This window comes from Loxodonta africana, chromosome 1, assembly GCF_030014295.1.
Source record: "Loxodonta africana isolate mLoxAfr1 chromosome 1, mLoxAfr1.hap2, whole genome shotgun sequence".
Classification (NCBI taxonomy): domain Eukaryota; kingdom Metazoa; phylum Chordata; class Mammalia; order Proboscidea; family Elephantidae; genus Loxodonta; species Loxodonta africana.
Window position 1 is genome coordinate 183,564,597 of NC_087342.1, and position 25,672 is coordinate 183,590,268.

General features: G+C 39.7%; 1 protein-coding gene across 1 annotated transcript in view; it reads left to right on the top strand.

Annotated features, from left to right (window-relative positions):
- SLC35F1 (solute carrier family 35 member F1) overlaps positions 1 to 25,672 on the top strand; it is a 544,808-nt gene that overhangs the window by 396,750 nt on the left and 122,386 nt on the right. Inside the window, exon 6 of the mRNA XM_064294807.1 lies at positions 18,322 to 18,449. Coding sequence (XP_064150877.1) covers positions 18,322 to 18,449 — 128 coding nt within the window. The remainder of the gene's footprint in view (positions 1 to 18,321; positions 18,450 to 25,672) is intronic.

Sequence of the window (25,672 nt, forward strand, 5' to 3'; positions counted from 1 at the left end):
CCCTGGAGAGGTCCATTTTCTCTACCATCGTCTTTATGTAGCTTCTGGTAGTTGCTACAGACCCTACACTACACCAGTAGAAAATTGCTCATAAGGACTTCTGCAGTCCAAACACAGACAGGCTTGTCTTGTAAATAAAGCAACAAGGGCTGGAACGTGCTGGCCATTAGCACAAGGGCAAAGCACCCCCACAAGCACAGAATTCAGGGAAATGAACAAGAGAGGTTCTTAGCTCTTAAGGAGCTTGTTGAATCTGTTCTGGCAATTGTTGCCAAGCCTCCTTCCTGACCTCCAAAACTGAAATGAAGAAATGGAAGTGATAGAATTAAAACTTCTGCATTCTCTGAGTGCTAAAGAGAATAATACCACGTTCAGTTCAAGGGCACTATAAGAAGGAATGTGATGGCACCAGAAAAATGACTTAAGAGGTCTACAAACACATGGACACTATTGATATTTTGCAGCCCACACTTCTCCATTAGCTACACTCTCTCTCCACAATGTAATCTCTTCTTTTTGTAACTTCTTATTATGAAAATTTTAAAACAAAGTAGACAGAATAGTATAATGAACACCTACATGCCAAAATAACAGCTTCAACAAATCTCAATTCATGGTCAGGCTTATTTGATCTATACTCACCATTTCTTTCTGTATTATTCAGAGCCAAATCTCAGACATACCATTTCATCTGTAACTGTTTCAGTGTGTATTTCTAAAAGATCAGAACTTAAAAATAACATAATCCCAACACCATGATCACATTTAAAATGAACGATAATCCCAAATACCCTGTCAGTGTTCAAATTTCCAGTTGGATCATAGCTATCATATATATGTGTGTACATATATGTGTGTGTGTGTATATATATATTGCAGTGTGTTTGAGTCAGGGTGCAAAAAACATTCACACATCCCATTCATTGATATATTTTTCAAGTTTTTGAATCTATAGATTTGCCTGTCCTTTTTTGTATTTATCGCAATTTATTTGTTGAAGAAACTGTCGTCTGGTCTATAGGATCAGTACTTCTCAAACGGTGGACACAAATCACCTGGGGACTTGATCAAAAGCAGATTCTGAGCCAGTATGTCTGGGCTGGGGCCTGAGATTTTGCATGTCTAACGAGTGGGACCGTGGCAGCACAGCGGTTAAGCATTTGGCTGCTAACCAGAAAGTCGGCAGCTAGAATCCACTGGTCACTCCTCAGAAACCCTGTGGGGCAGTTCTGCTCTTTCCTGTAGGGTTGCTATGAGACTAAATTGATTCAACGGCAATGGGTTTGGGTTTGGGTTTTGGAAGAAGCTCCCAGGTGTTGCTGCTGCTGTCATTCGGCAGACCAGACTTCGAGTAGTCAGGCTATAACATATCCCACGGTTTGGATTTTGCTGATTGCATCTTCGTAGTGTATTTTAACATGTTCATTTGACCTGTGTATTCCTGTAAATTGGTAGTTGAGTCCAGAGACTTGATCAGATTCATGCTCTATTATTTGTTTCGTTTTGCATAGGTGGCGTTTTGTTCCATTAAAAAAAAAAAAAAAACCAAACCAAACCCGTTGCCGTCGAGTTGATTATGACTCGTAGCAACCCTATAGGACTGAGTAGAACTGCCCCATAGAGTTTCCAAGAAGCACCTGGTAGATTCAAACTGCTGATCTTTTGGTTAGCAGAAGTAGCACTTAACTGCTATACCACCAGGGTTTCACAAAAAACATAAATGACATAATGCTTAATTGTCTCTTTCTTTGTAATGTTAGTAGCTTGACTTTCTAGGCCTATAGCTGTTTGTTCATTGGGGTTGCAAAAAAATCCCTTACATTCTCTTTATTTATTAGCTAGAATATTTCTATAAGGATAACTAGCCATCTCATCTACTATTTAGTTACCTACACTAAACTGCTGGTATGGTTTATATGGGGATCCCAGGAAAAACTTTGATTCTTTATGCATCAATTTTCAAAATAATGAGTTGGTTTACTAATGTCTTCCAATGGTGTCCAGTTAGAGTTTTTTGTTCGGTGGTGGTGGTGGTTTTCGTTGTTGTTGTTATTGTTGCTGCAGTTGTTTAGATTTATTACAAAATCATGAATTTAAATATATTTATACATTTCAATTGTTATCTTCGTATGAAACCCCTTCAAACTGAACTCTGGGTTCTTTGGACTCAACCTTAATAGTTGTTTGAACACTTCCTTGCTGTTTTGTATGACAAGATGTCCCAGGCTTACCTTGTACATCCCTGCCCAAATCTGCATCAGCCATTTCTCCAAAGATTATTGGTTTCTTTTAGTGAAAAATGGTATTTTAAGATCATAATCTGCATACTGTAGTGCTCATAATGAAATCAAATGATGCATTGCATTGGGCAGATCTGCAAAGGACCTCTTTAAAGTGTGAAAAAGCAAAAATGTCACCTTGAAGGCTAAGGTGCACCTGACCCAAGCCGTGGTATTTTCAATCGCCTCATAAGCATGTGAAAGCTGGACAATGAGTAAGGGAGAGCAAAGAAGAATTGATGGCCTTGAATTGTGGTGTTAGTGAAGAATATTGAATATACCATGGACTGCCAAAAGACTAAACAAATCTGTCTTGGAAGAAGTACTACCAGAATGCTTCTTAGAAGCAAGGATGGGTGAGAGACTATGTCTCACATACTTTGGAGGGATGCCCTGGAGAAGGACATCATACTTGGTATAGGGTCAGCGAAAAAGAGAATACCCTCAATGATATGGATTGACACAGTGGCTGCAACAGTGGGCTTAAGTATAACAAAGATTGTGAGGACGGCTCAGGACTGGGCAGTGTTTCATTCTGTTGTACGTAAGATCACTGTGAGTCAGAGCTGACTCAACGGTATCTAACAACGACAAGAATGTGGTACGCATTGCTACTAGGTTTGCAAGGCAGCAACTTTTTAACCCCACAATTGCATGCTTCAATGTTTTCAAATGGAAATATGTTTTTTCTATAGTACCTAGAAGGATCCCTGGTGGTACAGTGATTAAGCGTTCAGGTGCTAACCAAAAGGTCAGCGGTTCAAACTCACCAGCCACAGGAGAAAGATATGGCAGCCTGCTTCTGTAAAGATTACAGCCTTGGAAACCCTGTGGGGCAGTTCTACTCTGTCCTGTAGGGTCGCTATATTGCATTGCTCGTAACCATGCTGCCTAGTTTTTACCACACATAATTTAAGAACGATGGCATAAATAAAAATATTTCTGATTTATTTTATTGAAGATATCAGTAAACGAAAAGCATCGTTCTTAGTGAGTGCTTTTAGTAGAAAGCAAGGACAGACCTTGGACAAATAACATCTTCTAAATCCAATTTCATGATCTGAAAAATACCTTCCTCGTAGGATTCTTGAAGCCCTGGTTAGGCATTTTTAGGTCAGCGGTTGGAATCCACCAGCCGCTCCTTGCAAACCAATGGGGCAGTTCTACTCGGCCCTCCAGGGTCACTATGAGTCAGAATCGACTTGACAGCAGCTGGTTTGGGTTTGGTTTATAGGATTCTTGGAGCCCTGGTGGCACAGTGGTTAAAGCATTCAGCTGCTAACTGAAAGGTTGACAGTTCAAACCCACCATTTGTTACATGGGAGAAGATATGACAGTCTAATTCCATAAAGATTACAGCCTTAGAAACCCTATGGGGGCAGTTGTGCCCTGTCCTATAGAGTCACTATAAGTCAGAATCAACTCTCCAGCAGTGGTTTGGTTCATAGGGTTTTTAATAGCAAATCTATCATTTACCAAATGTTCACTGGAGGCCAGACACTACATTTTCTCAGTTAATCCTTATAGCAGTATTTTCTAAGAAGTAGTATTTGCTCCATCTTATAAATGGGTAAACTTTCCCAAGGTGATACAGTCAGTGAAGTGGCAGAGTCAGTACTTGAACCCAGGTTTTTCTGGCTCCATGCTTTTAACCTAGATTATAGGATGGCAGTTACCTGACAGAATGAATGTATGGTGCTTCTGGCCCAGTATCTGATAAATAGTGTTCAATAAGAAATAAATTTCAGTTAGCAGAAGTAGCCTTGGTAGATTTGTGCTTGGCATTTGGGATGGGAGACAGGTGGGTGGAGAGGGAAGAGGAGGCAGAGGAGCCTTCCACTTTACCAGGTCTCTGGCCCGTTGACACTCCATCTTGCTAATTTCCCATGTTGGGTCTGACCTATGTGTCCACCATGACAGATGCTCTCATGTCCGAGCTCAAGGTCAGCCCTCAAGAATTCCGGCTGGTACCTTCTGTCGTCTTGTCTCCGGAATATGCTCAGCAAGTGGCAGGAGTTCGGAGGCAAGCCCACTGTGGCCTCTTCCCCTTACATCATGTGTTATCAGCTGCTACACAGCTCTTTGTTCAAAACGAAATCCACAAAACTGACAGATTCATCTGATTATGTCAGGAGACATCAGAGCCAATTACAGGAAACTTCCAAAAGGCAAATAGGGTCACTTTTCACAAAATTGGATGAAAAAAAAGAAATTATTCTTGTCATTAAGAAGGACAAATACATTTTCCTCCCAGCAGGCTCACCCCAGGAAAGTAAAGAGAGAGATTTATATTAATACATAATTTCCTTATGATTGCTTTGAGTAATTTCAAATCAAAGCATCCACCCCCACGTACAGCCAACCTGTCATTAAGCATTTTGATCTAGTGAACAGTGTTTCCCATTGTAAGTGATAGCTTTATGATGACAGGAAATTTAGATATAAAGTGCCAAACTTTGACACTCTTTCAAGATAGCAAATCAATCAGATACATTTATTAAAATCACCTGGAAAGATTAGTTGTTTGTTTCACTCTGTGCTCTAACCTGGAAGATTCTGGGATGTGGTTATGCTCAGCTACATACATCTCACATGCACTCAATTCTTGAGCAGAAGAGGGACAAATTTAAGTTATACTTCAGAAAAGTTGCCTTCTGAAGGAGGTTTGGCATGAAGAAAGATCAGCTGTGATAAAGATCAGTATAATAATAACAAGAACTAATTGCCAGGCACTGTGTTAAGTACAAATATTTTATGCTTATAAATACCTAAGAAGGGGGTCCCCCTGGTAGCACTGATACGTAGATGAGGAAAATTGAAGCTAAGTAAGTTGTGCAATATCATACAACCAGTTTGGGGAGGAGCCTGGGTCAGAGCCCACTGCTGAATGACCCCAGTGCACTGCCAAGGGGAAGGCACTGCTGCTGGGTTACACAGCTCCACAAGGCATCTTTCCCGTTGTCTTCTCTGTGAAAGGTGCTTTTGAAGCTGGGCAGACTGGCAGCCCCAAGGGAAAGGCCCAGCCTAGCAGACTTATAATCCAAATGAAAAGGAAGGAACTCCTGGGGAGACTTTTCAGAGCAAGAGCCTACACATATAGATGCAAAAGATACTGCAAAGTTAAAATGGCCCTGTAGGAGGCATTATTTAAGAAGAGACACAAACTGGGCAGGAGCTTAGGATAGGAAAACGTGCTCAGATCCATTGGATGAAATTTTCGATATTTGATGACTTTTATGAAGAAATACGTCTATTAAAAACTAGAAATATGGGACAGACGTTTGATCATGCAACAACATAACATTTCTAAGATTTTCTGTTTCCTCTTTCAGTTATTGTTAGTGACAGTGTTTAGCCATTCAAATAGATTTATTCTTTCTCAGAGTGTTCTTTCCAAGAATAGAAAATGAATGCTCTGAACTGTATATCCTGTTTTAAAATACACCGGAGGGGAGTTTAGATCTCATGCACTTTTTTCATTAAGAGATAGAGTGACCCATAATACATAGGTATTGACCAGCAGAGAATGTAAGAGTTGGTACAGTTTTTATATAGGGGTTTTCAGACATCCCGATAAAGTATTTGTTTGTCTGTCTGTCATGCTGTTTGCTTTAACTACCTGTACAATAAAATTGTTCCTGGATGGCGCAAATGGTTAAGCACTTAGCTACTAACCGAAAGGCTGGTGGTTAAAATTCACCCAGAGGTGACTTGGAAGAAAGGCCTGGTGATTATTTCCAAAAGATCACAGCCATTGAAAACCCTATGGAAGGCTCTTCTACTCGGAAACACCTGGGGTCGCTATGAGTCAGAATCAGCAGCAACCGGTTTGGCTTCTTGGTTTATGATAAAATTTGGACAAACTTACTAGCAATTTTATATCATTATGAAGAAGGAAGTATTAGTGATTTTGTTTTCTGTCCTAAGACACATCAGGACCACAGGGAATTTTGGATATTTTGGAAGAGAGTAGAGTCTAAATGTACTGTGTAAAATCATCTACATTGGCTTCGTAAAAGGTGACAGCTTAAAACATCAAAAAAGAAAAAGCTTCTCAGATTTAAGTGATTCAGTTCACCTTTACAGTGTTTACGTGAGTAACATCCATGTTAAGAAGTTGAAACTTTCATTTTCATGTTACAATGTGCATTTTGGGGGGGGGGTCTCAGAAGAATCAGTAGACTGAGTTTTTCATTTGAGATAGGGAATATTTTATTTTAATCATCAGTGCCAAAAATGTAACTTTTAAAGAAATAAACTTACTCTTAAGCTTATCCTGTATGCAATCATTCTATATGTATATGGGGTTTTTTCTCACATATTCAGCTTAAGCTGACAGCTACCAGAACCTTATGCAATTATGATTCATTTTTAGTTGCTTTTAGATAACTTCCCAAACTCTCATTAGTTTTTATACTTTCTCCTTCAATTGCAGATTTTCCTTCCAGTATTATGTTCTGACAGTATTACTCGACTGGGCAAAATCACAAGCAAGACATCCTTTGTGTTTTGTTTTACAGAAAACTGCCTGTGAATATTTATTCAGAAGGAAATACTTGTTCTAAGGAAGCCAATTTTTTCCAATTTATTCATTTCCACCTGTGCCCAGATCCAGTAAACTTGAACTAATAAATCAAACTAGGCAATTATCTAACACTAACCTGTTAAACCAAACCAGTTGCCGTCAAGTCGATTGCAACTCACGGTGACCCTATAGGTCAGAGGAGAACCGCCCCGTAGGGCTTCCAAGGCTGAAGTCTTTACAGAAGCAGACTGCCACATCTTTTTCCTACGGAGCGGCTGATGGGTTCAAACTGCTCACGTTTCAGTTAGCAGTTGAGCTCTTAACCAAATGTGCCACGAGGGTTCCTATAAAACACCAAGGAACATTTAAAATCTAGAGTCATGACTCCACTTTGTTAGAAAATTCAGGTGAAGAGAAAAAAAAAAAATCGATGGATTATCCATTTGTTTAGTCCACAACCTGATGGCTAAGCACCCAGATGTACTTGTTCAAAATAGCCAGATGATTAACCAGATTTTACAGGTTTTATATCCACCTACCTTACCTTTTACCTTAATAATATTATCTTACTCTGAATAAATAATGTGTCTCAATTACTATGGTAGGAACAGTATAGTAGAAGTCATGGATATATAAGATGAAAAATAAATGCCAAAGAAGCCTGGAAGGGATGGCAGAAAATTTGGGAAGGCTTCACATGGGAGGTAACATTCAGACTGGGTCTGGAAGGATGACTAGAAGTTTTAGTGAAAGGGGTTGTGTTCCAAAAAAATATGTATTGTAAATCCCAACCCCTATGCCTATTGATATAATCCCATTTGGGAATAGGGTTTTCTTTGTTATGTCAATGAGGTCATATCAGTGTAGGATATGTCTTAAACCTAACCACTTTTTTGTGTGTGTGTGCTTTAAGTGAAAATTTGCAAATCAACTCAGTCTCTCATACAAAAACCTACACACACCCTGCTACACACTCCCACCTACTCTCCCCCCAATGAGACAGCCCGCTCCCTCCCTCCACTCTCTCTTTTCATGTCTATTTCGCCGGCTTCTAACCCCCTCCACCCTCTTATCTCCCCTCCAGGCAGGAGATGCCAACATAGTCTCAAGTGTGCACCTGATCCAAGAAGCTCACTCCTCACCAGCATCCCTCTCCAACCCATTGTCCAGTCCAATCCATGTCTGAAGAGTTGGCTTTGGGAATGGTTCCCGTCCTGGGCCAACAGAGGGTCTGGGGGGCCATGACCACCGGGGTCCTTCTAGTCTCAGTCAGACCATTAAGTCTGGTCTTTTTCTGAGAATCTGGGGTCTGCATCCCACTGCTCTCCTGCCCCCTCAGGGGTTCTCTGTTGTGTTCCGTGTTAGGGCAGTGATCGGTTGTAGCGAGGCACCATCTAGTTCTTCTGGTCTCAGGCTGATGTAGTCTCTGGTTTATGTGGCCGTTTCTGTCTCTTGAGCTCGTAATTACCTTGTGTTCTTGGTGTTCTTCATTCTCCTTTGATCCAGGTGGGTTGAGACCCATTGATGCATCTTAGATGGCCACTTGCTAGGGTTTAAGACCCCAGACGCCACTCTCCAAAGTGGGATGCAGAATGTTTTCTTAATAGATTTTATTATGCCAATTGACTTAGATGTCCCCTGAAACCATGGCCCCCAAACCCCTGCCCCTGCTGCACTGGCCTTCGAAGCGTTCAGTTTATTCAGGAAACTTTTTTGCTTTTGGTTTAATCCAATTGTGCTGATCTCTCTTGTACTGTGTGCTGTCTTTCCCTTCACCTAAAGTAGTTCTTACCTACTATCTAATTAGTGAATGCCACTCTCCCACCTCCCTCCCACCCCCCTCTCGTAACCACAAAAGAATGTTTTCTTCTCAGTTTAAACTATTTCTCAAGTTCTTATAATAGTGGTCTTAGACAATATTTGTCCTTTTGCAACTGACTGCTTTCACTCAGTATCATGCTTTCCAGGTTCCTCATGTTATGAAATGTTTCACAGATTTCTCACTGTTCTTTATCGATGTGTAGTATTCCATTGTGTGAATGTACCATAATTTGTTTATCCATTCATCCGTTGTTGGGCACCTTGGTTGCTTCCATGTTTTTGCTGTTGTAAACAGTGCTGCAATAAACATGGGTGTGCATACATCTGTTTGTGTAAAGGCTCTTATTTCTCTAGGATATATTCCAAGGAGTGGGATTGCTGGATCGTATGGTAGTTCTATTTCTCGCTTTTTAAGGAAGTGCCAAATTGATTTCCAAAGTGATTGTACCATTTGACATTCCCACCAGCAGTGTATAAGTGTTGTAATCTCTCCACAGCCTCTCCAACATTTATTATTTTGTGTTTTTTGGATTAATGCCAGCCTTGTCGGAGTGAGATGAAATCTCATTGTAGTTTTGGTTTGTATTTCTCTAATGGCTAGTGATAGTGAGCATTTCCTCATATATCTGTTAGCTACCTGAATGTCTTCTTTAGTGAAGTGTCTGTTCATGTCTTTTGCCCATTTTTTAATTGAAACCTAACCACTTTTGAGATAAAAAAAGAGCAAATTAGGCACAGAAGCAAGTAAGCTAGAATGGAGAAAGATAAATGCCATGCAGAGATCTCCAAGGAACACTGAGATAAATGCTAAAGAAGCTGAGATAAAGATTTTCCCCCAGAGCAGAGAGCATTCCCCTAGAGCCAGCGTGCCAAATTCAGACTTTTAGCCTCCTATACTGTGAAAAAATAAAATTCTGTGCTTTAAAGTCACCCACTTGTGGTATATCTGTTACAGCAGCATTAAGAAACTAAGACAGGGTTGAAGGGAGTACAACCAGGACTGAGGCAAAGTCTCTTCTCTCAACCTTCTTTCAGTCTTTCTGAGTGGTTTCCTCTTTTCAGTCTTGCTATCATAGGCAGCCTGTGTGGTAAGAGGGAACCTAGAAACATCTCCTCAAGAGTCTTCATCCTGGAACGGTCTAGTAGGACCAGGATCTCAAGAAACAAAGCCAGTTCTAGTTCATGCCTCAGGGAGAAGTGATGTATTCAAAAGGCCTCCTTCCCCACTAACAGATCAAGTGGTAAGATCTAGAGGATCAAGACAAGGGTCTGGGCCATGGAAAGATGTCAAGGTAGAGGCCTTCAACCTGCCTCTAGTCTGGCTCAAATGTGATTTGGCACAGCTCACCAAGGTAAGAGACAACAAAGGGATTTGTGCAAAAGACTTAACAAGTAATTAAGAGAGTTGATTTTCCTGGGGCATCCTCTATGCAATAGCTATCTCTGGTGTTCTAGTGGGTGGTTAGTAGTTGGTAAAGGATTCAAGAATTCTAGAATCCCACCAACTGCTATCGTGTCTTGTGCATATACCTTGTGTTAGGTATTAGTTTAAATACATTACTCGTATCACCCTTAATCTATAATGCCCTGTGTAATAGTTGTTATGATCCCCATTTTACAGTAGAGGGACTGAGGTTCAGAGCTATTAACTGATTGCTCAGTACCACACAGCAAGAGGTGGAGTCTGTGGTCAAACGCAGGTCTGTTTGCTACTAAGCCAAAACATTAAAGGGCTGCTTTTTATGTTCTTGGAAACCCTGATGGTGTCGTGGTTAAGTGCTGTAGCTGCTAACCAAAAGGCTGGCCGTTCGAATCCACCAGGAACTCCTTGGAAAGTCTATGGGGCAGTTCTACTCTGTCCTATAGGGTAGCTATGAGTAGGAGTTGACTCGATGGCAATGAGTTTGTTTTGGTTTTTGGTTTTTTATGTTCTTCCTCATCTCACTGTGTGATTCTGTTAGTAAAAATAAATGAAGGAATTGAAAACAAATTTAATTTTTTTTTGGATTTCATCCTTTATGCTCAGGTTCACAACATGAAGTCCAATTAGTTGCAGTCCTTTATATGAACAATTTCCATTTCCATTTCCTTATAATCAGCACATTTATTTCGTTCACTTTTCTAACTAAAGAGAACTGTATTAAACTCTAAATTAAACTTCAGCTTTTAAAAGTGAGTTATGTAAACCTCCATTATAAGTCATTTTTCTTTTCAAATTTACTAACACTGAAACACTTTCCTTTGGAGGTCTGGTAAAGGAAGATGGCACTATGGCTTCAAATCGTGAGCCAAGGTCTATTCAAGTCCAGGTCTCACCCCCTGTGCAGGGGTTTCATTGTTGATACTGTGCAGTGTGTGCTGGGTTCTATTCTTGCATAAAAACACCATGATGATCACACCACCCATGAGGGCGCTTAATGAAAATTCAGCCCCCAAATAATGCCATTTCTTGTTCCCTTAGTGGAGTCCTGGGTGGTGCAATAGTTAACATGCTCGGCCGCTAACTAAAAGGTTGGCAGTTTGAGCCCACCCAGAGGTACCTTAGAAGAAACTCCTGGAGATTTACATCTGAAAACTCAGGCAATGAAAACCCTACAGAATACAGTTCTCCTCTGACATACATAGAGTCACCATGAGTTGGAATCTACTTAACAGCAATTGGTTTGGTTTTTTGGTTCTCTTAGCAGAATTCACCTGGTGCACTGTCTGGAAGTACTTTTATTCTCTATGTAGACTACCCCTGGGGGGTAAAGAAGAATACTCTGAATCGAGGCTGTTTTGATTTTCAGGCAATAAACATTTTTTCAGGAGTGAACACGGACCATGTTTTAGCCTTTTTATAAAAGTGTCCTTTTCATTAATTCTTCATTTATTGAACACCATCGCTGCCGCATCCCCATGTATGACAGTGATAAAGATTGAAGCTTCAGCAAGTGCTACAGCATATAACAGTAATTCTTGTAATTAGAATTTATAAGCCATAAAATTTATTTAAAGCCTTATTTCACAAAGGAAACTCATGGACACCAGTCCTTGATCCTGAACCGTCGGTGATGGGACACAGGGTCAACCACAGGTAAGCACCAAGGAGGGCACACAGCTGCATGGCCTGGGCACTGGCAAGTCTAGAAGGTGCCAGCCTATAGGCTTTAGTGTGACTGGCCCTTGGAGTTGGCACTGCCACACCTTGAAGGTGAGTTTGGACGGGAATGATACTTTAATGAAAAATGCGTGACTTGTGAGGTCAATGCTGCAGTTATAAATCAGTGAGGCAAAAATAGTGCAATGCTGACAAAGATGGAGCCTGGTGCCAGGTTGCCTGAATGTAAATCCTAGCTCCTCTCTGTGACCTTTTGCAATGTCCTTAACTCCTCTATACCTCCATCTTGTCATCTATGAATAGGGTTAATAAAAGCATCTCCTATATGGAGTTATTATGAGGCTTGGGTAAGTTAATACTTATAAAGCACATAGACACTGCCTGACATCTAGTAAATACTGTATAAGTATGTCTTAGTTCGGGTTCTCTAAATGTGTGTGTGTGTGTGTGTGTACATGCATGCACATGTGTGTATACATATATATAGAGAGAGATTTATATCATGAAAATGGTTCACTCATAGAGGTTGGAAAGCTCCAAGTTCATGGGGCAGACTGGAGGCTTCTCTTGACTCACATAGCTGCAGGGGCTGGCAAATCCAAGATCAGAAGGTCAGACAGCAGGTCTCTGACTCACAGACTGTGGAGGCTGATGAATCCCAAGATTAACAGGTAAAACAGCAGGTAAGCTGCTAACACAAGTCCCAAGAATTGACGATCAGACCTACAGGAGCCAGCTGCAGCAACCAGAATGAGCAAAACCCCACAAGCCTTGCAAGAAAGTCCACTTATATTGGATGCAGGCCACACCCCCAAGGAAACTCCCTTTCAACTGATTGGGTACTCACAGCAGATCCCATCAGGGAGATGATCACATTGTATCAAAACTCATCATGAAAGTGATTACATCATTATAACCCGTTGCAGTACAGTCCGTTCCAACTCATAGCCACAGAGTAGGACAGAGTAGGACTGCCCACTGGTGTTCCCAAGGAGTGGCTGGTGGATTCAAACTGCTGACCTTTTGGATAGCAGCTGTAGCTCTTTAGCACTGTGCCACCAGGGCTCCTACATCATTATGCAACTGTCAAACTACATCATACCTGCCAAACCACAGAGAATCATGGCCCAGCCAAGTTAACACACAGCCTTAATGATCACAAAGTGCTTGTTTAAAACAGTAGGAAAAATTAATTTGATTATGCTGTTGATGCTTAGTAAAATTTGATGTGAATTACACAATCAAGATTGTCAGTGATTTCCCTCTCTGTTCTCAATTACTGAAACATTTTGCTGTTGGACTGTTACAAGCCAAAACCAAACCCACTGCCGTCGAGTTTATTCCAACTCACAGTGATCCTGTAGGACAGAGTAGAACTGCTTCATAGGGTTTCCAAGGCTGTAAATCTTTATGGAAGCAGACTACCACATCTTTCTCCCATTGGACCAGCTGGTGGGTTTGAACCAGCTACCTTTTGGTTAGCAGTAGAGCATTTTAACCACTGCTTCCCCAGGACTCATTTAAATTAGAATAGCTTTTTTAAATTACGTTTTACACATTTTTGAATACCTGCGTGCTCTGCAGTCTTAAAAAAGAGGGTGGAAACAAAATAAAGCTCTATACCAGTTGTAGAGATACACATGTACAAGGATGTTCTTTGCAGCATTAGTGTAACAGACGTAATAGATAGCAATTTAAATGTTCATCAGTGGAAGACTGGAGAAATTGTGACATGCCCGGAAAATGTAATCATATATATCAATTAATGTAAACAAATTCGCTCTACGTAAAACAACAGGGATACATTTTTAAAACCAGGTTAAGCACAAAGGAAACTAGAATGATATGTACATTATGAACGCTTTCAGGTAAAGTTTTGGAACAGACCAAAGCTATATCCTATTATGGATACATTGTTGTTGTTAGCTGCCATCCAGTTGGCTATGACTCATGGCAATCCCATGCACAATGAGACTGAGCTATTGTGAGCCATAGGGTTTTCATTGGCTGATTTTTCAGAAGTAGATCACCAAGCCTTTCTTCCTCCTGTGTCTGCTCCACTGAAACTTGTTCAGCATCATAGCAACACGCAAGCCTCCACTGACAGTGGTAGCTGCACTTGAGGTTCATCGGTCAGGAATTAAAACCAGGCCTCTCACGTGGAAAGCAAGGACTCTACCAGTGAACCATGACTGCCTTTTTTGGATATACTCAAATGCAGAAAATATGTAACAAAAACAGGAACATGAAGGATACACAACAGTGTCAGGATGGTGATTTGAGGAAGGAGGGAGAGATGTGAAATATGGCAGGGGCAGAAAGGGGGCTTTAGTCTCATCTGTAACGTTTCACTTCTCTCTCACACAAAAAACTCTGAAGCAAGTGTGGCAAAATGTTAGCTTTTATTAGATAAGGGTGATGGATACATTATTGCATCCTTATGTTATTCTCTGATCTTTTTATTTATATTCGAACAATTCTAACACATGGTAATAAAAAATAATAAAATGCATTTAAAGGCCAAACCACAATTTTAAAGTTTCACCCTTGGACTTTATTATTTCTCCTAGTTAATTTTTTTTTTTTTAAAAAAAGAGCATTTCCAAGTGTTGACATATTACCAATTGTACTGGTGTTTCTTACACATGGCCCTATTTCATGAGGTTTGGAGAGTCTTTGGCGCAGGGGTCTAAGGGATGTATTTTCATTATTCTAGAAAGAATTCTAATGGACTATTATATGTCAGTGTTAATAGGAATCATGTAGGTAAATCCCCAAGCAGTCCTTTTAAGGATTGCATTTTTTGCTCAGCCAAGAATAAAAAGCACTCTCATGCCTTCCTGGATGATTCTGCTAAACAAGCGTGTTGTATGTTTTCAGGTACTTGGAATAAAACAATAAGAACGTAGCTATTTAGGGTGTTTTGCTTTGCAGACTTCTTCAGCAGAACAGAAGGGCAACTAATCACTCCTTTGAATCCATGTAATGAATTGCACTTTGAATATTTTGTTGATTGGTGGAACAAACAGTCCCATGAACCCAGAATTTCAGTGCTACATATTAGGATATGGTTGACATGCATTGAGCTTGGCAAATCCAATTCTCTGTTCATTGTGTAAATTAACTGGGACAATGACCTCATTATATTTGTGACTTTAGAATTGCAGTTTTGAGGTTAAATATGCCATTGACCTTTTTATGTTCTATGCAGAGTGCATTGTGTATAAATGTTCACCAGTTAAATTTTGTCAGATGCTGTCTGCACTCTAGAAAACAATTTTCATTTTCTGAACATGAATGTTTATAATAAATATATTTTAAGTACTTCAATTTCAATACTCTTTAACATTGCTGAGATTCTCAGATAATTAAGCATGAAATCTATTCGTGCATTCTATGTTATTTATCAACTGCCCAGCATGTGCTAAGTGATGATCAAGACAAAATCACTCTCTTCAAATCATTAAATATCTAATGAGTATAGAGTCAAGAAAACAAGCAATCACAATACAGTGAGGTAAGTACTGTACGTGGGTTTAGCAAAGGTGTTAAGACAGCACATAGCAGGGAAACCCAACCCACTCCAGAGTGGTTAAGGTATCCAGGTGGAAATGTTTATGCTGATCTTTCGTTTGAAGACTGGAGGAAGAATAGTCCACGCAGAGGAAACAGCACATAGAAAATCCCAAAGACAAGAGAGAGCATACTTTGGCCAAACATTCAGGTAGTTTCTTTGGCGTCAAAAGTCTTCAATACTCTGTAGCCATATCTCTTGGAATTCCCAGCCCAAGTCATCCTGACGCTGGCCATGGGAAAGCAACCATCTGAAAGCCCTAGATTCGATCCTCAGCGCAATGCCAAGGCCCCACACGAAATCAAGTAAATCAGAATTTCTGGGGGCAGGCCCAGGCACTGGAATAGTTTTAAAAGCTCTCCAGGTGATGTGAGTATGCATTCAGGTTCAGAGTCACTGATCTACCAGCTAAATTGAGACAGGTATGCTGATTTAGCAACCATGTAGGTAAGTAAGAGAGGAAGAAATACTGTGCCAGGGCATTTCTGAAATGAACTTGCTGTGAAAAAGGGCCTTGGGGATCACAGTCACTAGCCATGGATATAAGTGCAAAGCCATGAGAAGTGTGACTCATATATTAGAACTGGCTCTTAAAATAGATAGCTCTTCATAATTTTTCAATTCATTCATTCATTCATTCTGAAACACTTAACCCTTACTACTTGTCAGTGTGCTAGGTGCTGTGGGTGAATATATGAGTAAGACATTAACCCTACCTTCCCAAAAGTCCCCATCCAGTTAGGTGCCGTTGGTTGATTTTAACTCATTGTGACCCCATGTGACCGGTACCATAGGAAACCCTAATGGTGTAGTGGTTAAAAGCTATGACTGCTAACCAAATGTCAGCAGGGTAGAACTGTCCCATAGGATTGTCTAGGCTGTAATCTTCATGGAAGCGGATCACCAGGAGGATTCCTGGAGCCACTGAGTGGGTTCAAACTGCCAACCTTTTGGTTAGCAGCCAAGTGAGTACTTAACCATTGCACCGCCAGGGCTTCTTTCTCCATGCAATGAAGAGGCAAATTTCTAAGTATCGCAATCATGTGAAAGGACTATACAGAGTTGAGTACATGTTGCCCAGTTGGGAAGGCGGGCAGGCAAAAGATCAGAGAAGATCTAAATTTGAACAATGAATATGGAGTGTAGTTCATGGGGACAGAAAGAAAGACTTTTTGCTGGGCCTGAAGTGTAGGCTGGGAACTGTGACATCAAAAACAAGGCTAGAAAAATTGGGTTGACTACAGAAGGTCAAGAGACCCTTTCCTATTCCTGCCAACTAGCCACAACCCACCCTCTGAAATTCTCTGTTGTCTGAAAGCTTTGTGTTCACAAGACTCCATAAGATTGTAAAGGCCACTTCATGTGAAATGCATTGGAATCAGGCCAAAGGCTGAAATCAGGAGTTCAAAGTTCTGAGATGGATCAGAGGTGGGTCAGGATTTGGGATGCTCTTGAGGGTTTTGAGGACCAGCTATAGCTGTTTTATATAGGACTGAAGATACGTGTCACGGGATAGGCAGCCTCTAAAATAGCTTCCAGTGATTTCCACTTCCTGGTATTCACGCCCTTATAAAATCATCTCACCATGAGTGTGAACTGGGCTTATTGTACAGTAGAAGCGATGGGATGTCACTTCAGAGACAAGGTTATATTAAAATAAAATAAAAAACTACAACTTCCTCTTGGGTGCTTGCTTTCTCACTCTTTCTCTTGGTTCACCCTGGGGGAGGCCAGCTGCCATGTTGTGAGGCAGCCCTGTGAAGAAACCCTTGTGGTGAGGCATGGAGGCCTGCCAACAACCAGGTGAGTGATTTTGGAGGGCTTCTCAGGTGAGCTTTCAGATGATATTGCTTCCCTGGCCAACAGTTTGACTGTGACCTGAGCCAGAAACACTCAGCTCAACTACACCGAGATTCTTGACCTACAAAAACTATGAGATAGTAAATATTTGTTGTTTTAAGCTGCTATGTTTTGTAATATTTGTTATGCAGCAATAGATAACTAATAGGATACCATTTACTCAGGATTTCTGCGTATTCTTCATATCCTCTATGAAGACCTCGCAGATTGGGGTAGCTCTCAAGAGCATTATTAATAGTTATCCTCATTGCCCTACCTTGAGAAATAAGGTTTATTTCATGCCAGAAATATATGGGGAAATAAGAATGAACAAATAAGGAGTTCAAAGACTGTTCTGATGCTACCAGATTAGGAGGTAAAATGGTGAAAATTACAGTAGTTGGCAGCATTAGGACCATGGTCCTATGTCACTCATTTACATCGGAGTGACCCCCAATTTCCTTTCTCTCCCCATTACTCACATACCACCAGAGTGCATGCAATGTCCAAAGGTGAGCGAACATTCATGATGACGTCTCGGGTCTGCTGCCAATCACAAGCCTTTTTCCATTTGGGTACCCTCTTTTCATTTCTAACTGTTCCACTACTATCCTGAAGTTTAGGATGATCTGGACTTCCTGAGATTAAGCAGCCTTGCTGGGACACCTTTACTTTGATTTTTACATAATGTAGTTGAATTTTTCTCTGTTCATGAGAAAATGTTTAGCATGGTAAAATAATACTCCTCTCAGTCTTATTCTGGCATGGAAGCTGATTTGAAGACCTGGAATCTACAGTGAAGGCTATCAGCTAAGTAAAAACATGTGCATCTTTGCACTTTGATTCATTTTTTCAGTTAAACATTTGGTAAGTTTATGGAGTCCCTGGGTGGTGCAGTTAACACGCTGGGCTGTTAACTGAAAGGTGGGCAGTTTGAGACTAACAAGAAGTGCCTCGGAAGAAAAACCTGAGGATCTATTTCTGAAAAATTAGCAATCTAAACCCCTATGGAGCATGGTTCTCTTGACACACATGGGATCACCATGAATTGGAATCAACTTGGCAGCAACTGCTTTTTTTGAGGTTAAGTTCAGAAAAATGTTTTGCTACAATGTTTTAGAATCCTTCTAATTGTACAGCTTATTATGTTGTCAAGAACTTAACCCATTTCTTCTTAACACAGGAGAAGAAAACCTCCTGGCAATTTTACGACGAAGATGGTGGAAGTATATGATCCTGGGACTCATAGATCTGGAAGCCAATTACCTGGTAGTCAAAGCTTACCAGTATACCACCCTGACTAGTATCCAGGTACCAGTGTTTCTTCTTTCTTTCTTGTTTCTCTCACTTCCGGATATAGTTTACTTTCAATTTAAACTCCTGGGGAATCTGAGTACCACCCTTTAACATTATTGCTTCTTAATAATGTTTCTTAATTCAAGTGTAATTGGATATCTTCTTGTTATGAATACATCACAACAACCATTTGATAATGTAGGAAAATAATTTGTGGCTTTGAATGATGCCAATTAATCCTATGTCCGCAAGAGAATTATTAATAAGTATAAAAAGTAAATCAATTTTAATCACGACTGGTAACTTTTTAGAATATATTAATGGACCTTGATTAAGTAATAGAAGTGCTTAATATTACAACCTGGAGAAACAGTGTTTTTCCTAAAGGGACAAGGATGAAATTCCTAATATGTGTTTTGCATAAAGATAGCCACTGTGTTGTGTTGCTTCTTTCTCTCTTTCCTTCACGCACATGTGCACGCACACAAGACACACACACGTGCACGCACACAAGACACACACACACATGCATACACAATTGCCAAGTTTAACTTAGTTTTTCACAGTTCTTGTGAGACATATAGATTCTTCATTACACCATAAATAATAGGCTTGTTTCTGTTTTTTGTTATTTCTGCTTCATTTCTTTTTTTTATGACAGCATTATGAATTTCATCGCCATTCCAAAGCTCCAGGGTGGAAACAAACTAAAACATTGTTCATGTATTAGATTTAGCTTAGATTTGATACTTCAACAACTTGTGTGCCATCCTATTAATTTGCTTAGAAAACAACAATAACAAAAATGGAGAAACAAAGAGGCAAACAAATGCCTGAATAAATTTAGATATATAGATTGGATGGTAAGCAATCTAAACCTGATTTAGATTTCCTACCACCTGATTTCCAAAATGAACTTCAAAGTCATTTTGAAATAAAAGTGATTAGAGGAAGCATTTGGCAGGGCCATTTGCAAGCACATTTTGTGTTCTGAGAGCATTCATGGGGTCGGGTTTTTGGCGATGATGCCCACTGGAGCAGGAAGAGAACCTGCGCTCTCAAGTTAATCGTTAAAATTCTGTAAGTTTCGGACTCACGTGAGAAGTGATACAAGGCCATAGCTGGACTCCCAGTGAGAACCCAGGAGTAATGTGGTCTGCCTTTTGGTACTTCTCTTTGTATGGAATTCTTTTGCTCCCTTTTTGGAAACTTCTTTCCTCCAACTTTAAAAGCTCTACTCTTTCTGATGCATTTGAATTGTGTTGGCAAAGAAGGATGAGCAAATCAGTCTTAGAAGAAATGCAATCAAAATCTTCCTTAGAAGCAAGGATGGCACAACTTCAGCTCACTTACATCATCAGAAAAGACCAACTGTCTGAAAAGGACATAATGTTTGGTCAAGTAGAGGGTTCAGCTCAAACGAGAGAAAGGCTCAGTGAGATGGAGCGACACAATAACCAAAACACTGGACTCAGACATAGCACCAGTCATGAAAATGGCACAGGACCAGGCATAAGCTGGAGCCAACTAGACAGCAACTAATAACAATTCTTCCTGAAATTGACTTTTTTTTTTTTTAATCTTTTCCACTGTGGAAAAGAGGCTTCTAAAATACACCCCGTGCATAATATATAACTTTTCTTTTGGTTTAAAATAAAAGCATTTGAACATGCTCACACCTCTGTTCTCTATGTATCATCAGTGCTCTTACTAAGATTTTAAGCATCTTGAAAGCAGATACTATGACTTTTTAGTTTTAATCCATAAATCTTATTGGTACATCAGCATGTATAAATACATATTTAAATATAAATATACCAAATATAAATATGGTTAACCCATCACCATAGGACTCCACTAGTTAAATTTCTTCCCTTCATTAATACCTAAGACACACACAAGACAGTTGCAAATTCCAAAGTGAGAAAAATTAAGCACGTATCTCTTCATTAGCAACAATAGAGTTATGGTATCTCCATATTCACCTCTCCATACAATAAAGCTTAAAAATGGAAAAAAACAAAACAAAAAAAACTTTTAGATATGTCACAGTATACTAGGTCCCTGGCAGCACAGTGGTTATGAGTACAGCTGCTAACCAAAATATCAGCAGTTTGAATCCACCAGCCAGTCCTTGGAAACCCTATGGGACAGCTCTACTCTGTCCTGTAGGGTCACTATGAGTCAGAATCAACTCGATGACAACGGATTTGTTTTGTTTTTTTTTCATTCATAGTTATACTAACAATTGAACAAACTGTGTATATATGTGTTTCATGAAATGAGTGAATTTGTCATTAATTTTTAAAACTTCTTATATGTTGTCCATGACAAATGCTTGTATGTTGAAAAAATCATGGCAACAAAAATCATTGGCAGTGTTCTCTTTGTGTATATCAACGTCAATTATTCAGTCAAATTAATGATCTGAAGTTGCCACTAAAAACATTCTTCTGGTTTCTCTTCCCAACTCGCCTTTTTCTTTCTCACCTCTCCTTCCTCCATTAAAAACAGGCCATAAGAGCTGGCTGTTTCCCACTACAGCTGCCCAGTAAACACAGTGTGTTTTTCCCACACACACATTTACTACCTTTTCTTATTCTTAATACCTTTGCTCAAGCCGTTTCTCCTACTTGCAATGTCACTCTCTCCTCCATCCCCTACTCACTGAATTCTATTTATTTCAAGGCTCCCTGTTACCGTTAAGGATGTTTTCACATTACAAATAATAGAAAACCCGACTTAAACTGTGTTTAACAATAAGGAAATTTATTGATTGTCATAACTGGAATATCTAGAGAAAGGGCAAGCTTCATAGTAGTTGATTAGATGGTTCAGTGATGTCATCAGGGGCTCAGTTTCTTTTCGTCTTTCCCCTCTTCTGTCCCCTCTGCTTGCTTTATCGTAAGTCTAGCTGTTCTCATGGTCATAAGCCGCCAGTACAAATTGGGACTTAATGATTCTATCTTCATGCCTGGTGGGAGACAGAGAGGCTGCTTCCTCACAACCATTGAACAAAAGCCCAGATCTCTATCTTGAAAGGCCCACGCTGATGACCAGGGGAATGCTGTGAGCTAATTGCCCCAGACCTGGACTCTGAACCAATACCGGATGGGATTTCTCTCATTGGCTTAGACAAGTATTTTTTAAAGAAGGAATCCTACTGGCCTTTTGGGTGGTACGATTTTTCATTGTGTGGGTTTGTTTCCTACTTTGCAGGTCATTTAACATTCCTGGCCTCTCCCCACTAAACGGCAGTAGCATTTCCCAACCTTTGTAACAACCAAAATTGTCCTCGTGGATTTTCAAGTGCCCCCTAAGAAGGAGGTACTATCTCTGTTGAAAGTCACTGGCTAAGACCCATCAGCTTCCACTTCTGGAGTCAGACTGGCATCATATCAATCCTACCCAGTCACATGGCTATGACCTATTGAGGGAGGGATGAGGTAGATGGATGCTCAGGGAACAATGCACTGTCTCCATGCCCAGTTTAGCTCCTCCCTCACTTCAGCAAGCTCCACAGTGAGGACTGATCTCTCTGTCTGTGCTCCCATGCATTGTTTTTTAGCTCTACTTTCGCGGTTTGTGTAACATAAGAATGATATTTGTATATTCCTATCTGCTCTCCCAAACTGTGAGCTCTGTCACAATAAGGATGGTTTGTTCTTCACCTTCGAATTTCTACTACCTAGTGGAAAACCAGTACATCCTAGGTACTTAATGAATGTGTAAAGAATGTCATTAAATTGCACTGCTGTTCAGTGTTTTGGGGGTACAGATGCTCCCACCAATCCCTGGCTTAAGTGTAAACACCTCCAGAATGTCTATACAGGAATTATAGGAAAAGGAAGAGAGGAATGTTGGTTTCATGGCAGAATTAGGTACATTTGCCCAGAGTGAAAAACTATAAATGGTCTAAGAGAGAATGAGGAGCGACTTCCCTCTTTGGAAATGCATAATCCCTCCCATGAAGAGAAGTGTCAGGTTGACTATTGCTTTTTTTGTTAAGCATTGAAAAAAATACAGCCAATTATTGTTTTCTTAAATTCTACAGGGTTTTTTTTCCAAAAAAAAATTTTTTTTCAAATTTTTATTGTGAACAGTGACAATTTATTCTTAGCAGGCAATCCCCCAATCCTCAGGTCTTTAGCTTAGCCCTTGTTATTCACCACCACTAAGCCATTCTGCCACCTCTCAAATTAGCTGTTTGATACTCTATTTAATGTATCATTTTATGAAAAAGTTTAATTTATTTTGATTCCATAGTAAGGCAGAAAAATAATTATTTGAAATATCGACTGGCCTTAATTATAATTAACTGAGCAAGGGACAAAAACAAACAAACAAAAAAAAACCATTGCCATCATAACAGCTCTTACAGGACAGAGTAGAACTGCCCCCATAGGGTTTCCCAGGAGTGAACTGCTGACCTTTTGGTTTGCAAATAAGCTGTTAACCACTGCACTACCAGGGCTCCACAAGTAAAAAAAGCAAGTTGAATCTGACAGTACTAGAACCATTTTGATATATATGTATATCAATATATATATAATAATAATATATATTATTATATAATAAAAAATAATAAATAAACAATCTTGCCTGCTAAAAGCGAAGAAAACATGAAACACTTACTGATGAAGATCAAAGACTACAGCCTTCAGTTTGATTTACACCTCGACATAAAGAAAACAAAATCCCCACAACTGGACCAGTAAGCAACATCATGGTAGACAGAGAAAATATTGAAGTTGTCAAGGATTTCATTTTACTTGGATCCACAATCAATACCTATGGAAGCAGCAGTCAAGAAATCAAACAATGTATTGTATTGGGCAAATCTGCTGCAGAAGACCTCTTTAAAGTGTTAAAAAGCAAGTGTCACTTTGAGGACTATGGTGCGCCTAGCCCAAACCATGGCATTTTTAATCACCTCATATGCATGTGAAAGCTGGAGAATGAATAAGGAAGACTGAAGAAGAATTGATGCCTTTGAATTATGGTGATGGTGAAGAATATTGAGTATACCAGGGACTGTCAGAAGAACAAACAAATCTATCTTGGAAGAAGTATAGCCAGAATACTCCTTAGAAGTGAGGATGGAGAGACTTTGTCTCGTGTACTTTGTATGTGTTATCAGGAGGGACCATTCCCTGGAGAAGGACATCATGCTTGGTATAGAGAAAGATCAGCAAGAGAGAGGATGACGTTCAATGACGTGCATTAACACAGTGGCTTCAACAGTGGGCTCAAACGTAACAATGATTGCGAGGATGCCCCAGGACTGGGCAGTGTTTCTTTCTGTTGTACACAGGATTGCTATGAGTCAGGACCAACTCAACAGCATGTACCAACATTAATTGCAAATCAGTGGTGCTGGTAAGGACTTAAAATGATTTTCCCTTATTTACAGAAATATATTTTGAAAAGATTATAGACTCAGAGGAAAACACAAAGCGTACGTAGTATATAGAGTCCCTTGAACCCTTCACTCAACTTCCCCCATTGGTGATATTTTATGTGACTTTAGTATATCAAAAACAAGAAATTGACATTGATATAATACTGTTAAATACGGTTAACTACAGACTTTACTCAGTTTTCATCTGCACTCATTCGTGTGTGTGTGTGTGTGCGCTTGTAAGTGTGTATAGTTGTATGCAGTTTGATCCCATGTATAGATTCATGTAGCCATCACCACAAGTAGGAAACAGAACTGTTGCGTCACCACAAAGGAACTCCCTTGTACTACCCCTTTGTAGTCTCACTCCTTCCCCACCCTATTCCTGTCACCTGGCAACCACTAATCTCTTCTTCATTTATAAATTCTGTCATTTGGAGAATGCTATATAAAATGAAATCATACACTATATAATCTTTTGAGATTAGCTTTTTTCACTTAGCTTAAAGCCCTTAACCAAAACCAAATCAAATCCATTGCCGTTGAGTAGATTCTGACTCATAGTGACCATACAGGACAGAGTTAGAACTGCTCCATAGAGTTTCCAAGGAGCAGCTGGTGGATATGAACTGCCAAACTTTTCGTTAGCAGCTGAATGCTTAAACCACTGCACCACCAGGACTCCCTAAAACCCTTAAGTCTATCCAGATTGTTGCATGTATCAGTAATTTGTTCCTTTTTATTGCTAAGTAGTAGTACATGTTATGAATGTAACAGAGTTTATGTAACCATTCATTTACCTGTTGAAGGACATTTAGGTTGTTTCCAGTTTGGGGGATATTACAAATAAAGCTACTATGAACATTCGTGTATGGGTTTTTTTGTCAACATAGGTTTCCATTTCTCTGGGATAAATGCCCAAGAGTCCAATTGCTGAGTCATGTGGTAAGTGCATATTTAGTTTTATAAGAAGCTATCAAACAGCTTTCCAGAGTGGCTGTACCACTCTACATTCCCATCAGCAATATATGAGAGCTCTGGTTGCTCCCCATCCTTGCCACAATTTGATTTTGTCATTATGTTTTTATCTTAGCCATTGTAACAAGTAGATAGTGATATCTCATTGTAGTTTTAATGTGCATTTCCTAATGGCTAATAATGTTGAATATGTTTTGAGAAAAATGTTTTTTAACTTTACCTTTGAAGACAGAAGCTAAAGAAAGTTAACAGTGGTACGATAGACAAAATTTATGCAGAAAAAAATGATAAAAGACAAACGTCAAAGTGAAGAAACTCACCTCTCTTTTTTTAAGAAAGTGAAAAGAGAGATAATAACATTATCATGTTGGATTTATAAGGATTTTATTCTAAAGACACATTTGTGGGTTTGTATCTCTTGACTTGTAAAGGATGAATAGGTTGTACCTGTGACTTTGAGACAGATTAGCAATGACATTTGGACAAATTTAAAAAGCAATGCTATTTTTATAACTGTGCTATATGAACCATTTTTGTAGAAATATCAGCTTTACGACTTCTCACCCAAAGATTATTCATCTTTCTTCAGCCATGCAGTACTAAAATGCAAACAGATTAAACTAGTGCTTCTGTGAAATAAAAAGGAAGCAGGTCTCTTCAAACATGTTGTTTTGACAATTAAAAGGAACTCACGTTGGAAAAAATTTCCAGTGCTCTTGCTAACCATGCTGGGGAGTCTACACCTATGCCGTATCCCCTCCTTCACATAAAACATGTTTCAGAGCTCTTCGCACTCTTCAAGGTAGTTTCCATCAGGAGTAAGGGACAGAAAATAATCCCTGTAGCTCTGGTTATTTTA